The sequence below is a fragment of the Muscardinus avellanarius genome, assembly GCF_963383645.1.
Source record: "Muscardinus avellanarius genome assembly, chromosome: 13".
Classification (NCBI taxonomy): Eukaryota; Metazoa; Chordata; class Mammalia; order Rodentia; family Gliridae; genus Muscardinus; species Muscardinus avellanarius.
The window spans coordinates 93,789,751-93,794,436 of NC_137799.1; the positions used below are offsets into that span (position 1 = coordinate 93,789,751).

At 53.2% G+C, this 4,686-nt stretch overlaps 1 protein-coding gene across 1 annotated transcript in view; it reads left to right on the plus strand.

The window, feature by feature from the left end:
- CENPP (centromere protein P) overlaps positions 1-3,530 on the plus strand; it is a gene marked incomplete at both ends in the record, with an annotated part of 192,368 nt that extends 188,838 nt beyond the window's left edge. Inside the window, 3 exons of the mRNA XM_080709009.1 lie at positions 732-817; positions 1,715-1,806; positions 3,403-3,530. Of these exons, the coding sequence (XP_080565135.1) occupies positions 732-817; positions 1,715-1,806; positions 3,403-3,530 (306 nt within the window). The remainder of the gene's footprint in view (positions 1-731; positions 818-1,714; positions 1,807-3,402) is intronic.
- Positions 3,531-4,686: the final 1,156 nt, after the last annotated feature.

The window sequence follows — 4,686 nt, forward strand, 5'->3', positions numbered from 1 at the left end:
AGCTACACACTCAGGCCTGTGTTTTATTCTTTATTCTAGAACAGAGTCTCACTAAATTTTGGAGGGCCTCGCTAAGTTGCCGAGGCTGGCTTGGACCTGCCCCTCCAGTGTCAGCCTCCCCAGTCCCAGGTTTGTCAGTGCACAGCACCTCCAGCACCTGGGTTTGGAAAGCTCGGCAGCAGATGTAAAACTCTCTGGGAAGGCCAGTCTTTCTTTTTTTTTTTTTTTTTTTTTTGGTGGTACTGGAGATGAAACCAAGGGACCTTCTACCTCCGGGCTACAATCCCAGACCTGTTTGATATTTTATTTGGAAACAGGGTCTCTTAAACCTGCCGCTGCTGGCTGCAAACCTGCAGGATCTGCCTGTCTCAGCCTCCCAAGCACGGGGATTACAAGTGTGCACTACCACCCCCGGCTGGAAGGCCGGTCTTTACAGACAGAGCCCGGCAATCACCAGCTTGCGCTGGCTGCCTAGACCACCTCCTCCAGGCTGGGAGAGCAGGGCGCTGAGGATGGGGCTGAACAGCCAGACAGGAGCTAGTGGCGTGTGGTATGTGGCGTGTGGCGGTGGAAAGACCGGTGGAAAGACCGAGTGGCATGCAGGAGCGTGACGGGAGGGGCGCGTCACGGAGCCCCAGGAGGCTCCCTGCACTCCAGTTAGCCTGGAACAGCTTCCCTGCGCCCACGCCCTCCTCGGGGTTGGGTAACATCTCTCCTCTCTCTTCCTGCAGGAAAGGTACCCAGACACCGTGCACTTGCCAGAGGGGCCTGGTGCCTGCCCCCACCACATGGAGGTCCGCTGTGCACGCCGGCCTGGGTGAGTGCAGCTGAAGGCCTGCAGGGCTAGGGCGGTGGCCATGGGGAGCCCTGGACTACAGAGTCCAGGGAAGAGACTGGTGGCCAGAGCAGCGCCAAGGCCCAGGGAGCAGCCTTGGGTGGCCTTGCCCACGCCTGACGCCCCCTGCGATCCACCTGTCAGGCCTTCACACGCGTCTGCTCGCCACGGAGCGCCCTGCACACGGCTCCTCTGCGTGTCCCTTTCTGCAGGCGCACAGCACACAGGCCCCGCCTGTACTCAGACACGGCAAAATGAAATTCTTAGGCCAGAGTTGGGCGTGTATCACTTTCTATCAATGCTGGATAATTGTCAAAGGATTCTCCAGGCCTCAGGAAGTGACATGCCCGTAATCCCAGTACTGAAGGAGGCTGAGATAGGAGGATCACAGTTGAAGGACACCCTTAGAGACACCCTTAGTTTCAAAATTAAAATAGAGCTAAGGGTATGAGCTTGGAGGTAGAATGCCTCTGGATTCAAACTCCTGTACTAATAAAAAAAAGTGTATTATCCATTTATGTCCCACCAGTAACAAATGCAGAATTCACTGAGGCTCCGAGTCCTGCACTCCCCCCACCTCCACCAGTGTGTGTGTCCAGCTCTTTTAATTTTTGATTTTTGAAACAGGTTCTCACGGGTTGCTGAGTCTTGCCAGGTAGCTGAGGCTGGCCTCATACCTGCGGTCCTCCGGCCTTGGCCTTCCAAGCACTGGGATACAGGCTTGTGCATCTTGTGAGCAGATTTCCCACGCTGGGGCTGGCCACCTTCTCTCTGGGCTGCCACCTAGGAGCAGGGGCCAGCGGAGACAGCCAGGTGGCAGTGGGCAGGCCGTCTTGACCGGCCCGCAGGCACTCAGCCTACACCTTGCTTCTCTTTCAGGTTTGAGCTGGTGATCGTTTGGAGGATACGCATAGACGAGGAGGGGAAGGTCTCCCCACAGCTGGACCTGCTCACCAGGGTCCCCCAGCGAGGTGGGCCTCGGCCGGGCTGTATCATGCGCTGTGTTGGTTTTGGTACTGGGGATGCAATCCAGGGCATCCTACCTCTGAGCTCCACCCCCAGCCCTTTTAATTTCTTTGTTTGTTTTGAAACTGGGTCGGGTCTCACTAGGTTGCTAAGAGTTCACAACATTGCAGCTGGTCTTTAACCTGAAATCTTCCTGTGTCAGCCTCCCAAGTACAAGGATTACAGGTGTGCACCACCATGCCCGGCTTCATGTGGTTTTTCACATGTTAGTACTACCAGGACCACCACCAAAAAAAAAAAAAAGGTCACAGGCAGGTGCCACCGCACTTGCCTGTAACCTCAAACTAAAAAATAAAATAGGGCTGCATATGAAACTCAGAGGGAAAACACTCCAGGGTTCCAGTATCTCCCTCACACACGCACGAAAAAAAAAAGGAAAAAGTTGAAAATATGTGTACTTTTTTTTTGGCGGTACTGGGGATGGAACCCAGGGGCATTCTACCTCTGAGCTATACCCCCAGCCCTATTTTTTATTCTTTATTTTGAAACAGGGTCTCACTGAGTTGCAGAGGGCCTAAGTAGCTGAGGCTGTCCACAAACCTGCAATCCTTCCTGCCTCAGCCTCCCAAATGCTGAGATTACAAGCGTGTGCTACCATGCCCCACTTTGTTTTGTTTTGTTTTTTTATTTTGCGGGTTTGGGGATGGAACCCAGGGGCATTTGACCTCCAAGCTACACCCCCTGCCCTACTTTTTATTCTTTATTTTGAAACAGGGCCTCACTGAGTAGCTGAGGCTGCCCACGAACTGTGATCCTCCAGGTCTCAGCCTCCCGAATGCTGGGATTACAAGCATGCGCCACCACGCCCAGCCCATGCCCCGCTTTCTTCGTTTTTAAAATACTTTTATCAGCCAGGCATGGTTTTGCACGCTTGTAATCTTAGCATCTGGGAGGCTGAGAAGATGGGGGTTCAAGGACAGCCTCATCTACTTAGTCAGGCCCTCTGCAATTCAGTGAGACCTAGTTTAAAAGGCGGGCATGGCGGCGCATGCTTGTAATCCCAGCATTCTGGGAGGCAGAGACTGGAGGATTGCAGTTCCTGGACAGCCTCAGCTACTAGCCAGGCTCTTTGCAACTCAATGAGACTATGTTTCAAAAATAAAAAAAGACTAAGCCAGGCATGGTGGCGCAGGTTTGTAATCCCAGCGCTTGAGAGGCTGAGACAGAAGGACCACACAGGTTCAAAGCCAGCCTCAGCTAATTAGTAAGGGAGGCTTTCAGCAATGTAGTGAGACCCTGTTTCCAAATAAAGTATACAATAGGTCTGGGAATATAGCCTGGAGGTAGAAAGCCCTGGTTTCCATCCCCAGTACCACACACAAAAGGGCTGGGGGTGTAGCTCAGAGGTACAATGCCCCTGGGTTCCATCCCCAGTCCCCAGTACCACAAAAAAATAAAAGAACAGAAAGCCTACAGGGCGGGGGGGGGGGCCCTCTGTGGCCCGGGTGAGGCCCTCGCACCCTGTGGCCAGGCAGGAGGAGCAGGGTTCTGCGATGCACACAGCTTGCACTTTCTTACCCAGTTTGCTTTTTTCTCCACAGCTCTGGAACTGGACGAGAATGGAGTCGTAGAAATGGCCCCTCGGAGCTTCCGAGCCCTGCTGGGAGTGCTGGGAATCGAAGCTGCTCTGGAAAGCCTGATAAAGTCGCTGCAGGCAGAGAATGCATAGCCCCGGCCAGCTCGGCAGGAATAAGGCCTGCGAGCCAGCAGAGAGCAGCTGCCATCACGCAGACCCGCCCCGGCCAGGCTGCGGGGCACAGGCCGTAACGCCAGGCCCTTAGGAGGCTGCGGCCAGCTGAGCCCAAGGCCAAGGCCAGCTTGGGCCACTCGTGTAACTAGGGCTGGGCTGTAGCTCAGTGGAGGATGCTCGCAAGGATTGTGAAGTCCTGGGTCCGATTCTCAGCACCGAGCACACAGTCCAAGACCAAGGAGTTTGGTTTCGTTTGTTTTGGAGTGTATTGAATCCAGGGGCGGTCTTCTCTGAGCTACATCCCCAGACCTATTGTAAATTTCTTGCTTTGAAACAGGGTCTCACTAACTTACTGAGGTTGGCCTCGAATCTGTGATCCTCCAATCTCAACCTCCCAAGCTCAGGAATTACAGGTGTGCACCACCATGCCCTGCTTCATGTGGTTTTTCACATGTTAGTACTACCAGGACCACCAAAAAAAAAAAAAAAAGAAAGGTCACAGGCAGGTGACCAGCATCTACATACCAGCTTTTGTTTTTGTGGAGCTGAGGTTCAACCCAGGGGCATTTTACCTCCAAGCTATTCCCCCAGCCCTATTTTCTTTTTATTTGAAAACAGGGTCTTGCTAAGTTGCTGAAGCTGGCTTTGAACCTGTGATCCTCCTATCTCAGCCTCCCGTGGATTGGGCTTACAGGTGTCACCACGCCTTGTTCACACTGCTCAGTGAACACGCGCATACGGTGTGCGCTGATCAGATCCAGCCTCTCTTTATCCCTCCCAACCTCAAGTAGTCATCATTCTAAGCTTATGGGGACTTGAGGTTTTTTGGTTTTGTTTTTTTATACTGGGGGTTGAGCCCAGGGGCATCCGACCTCTGGTGCTACATCCCCAGCCCTTTTCATATTTTTTGAAATGGTCTCGCTAGATTGACGAGTCTCACTACCCTCTGCGGCTGTCCTTGAACCTGTGATCCTCCTGTCTCAGCCTCCCAAGTTCTGGGATTACAAGTGTGCGCCACCACGCCCAGCTTTCTTTTAACTTCCAAGTATGACAGAGAACATTCAGCACTTGTCAGTCTGTCTGACTTCTACGTAACATGCTCTCCGGTTCCATCCTCGCCACAAACGGCAAACTG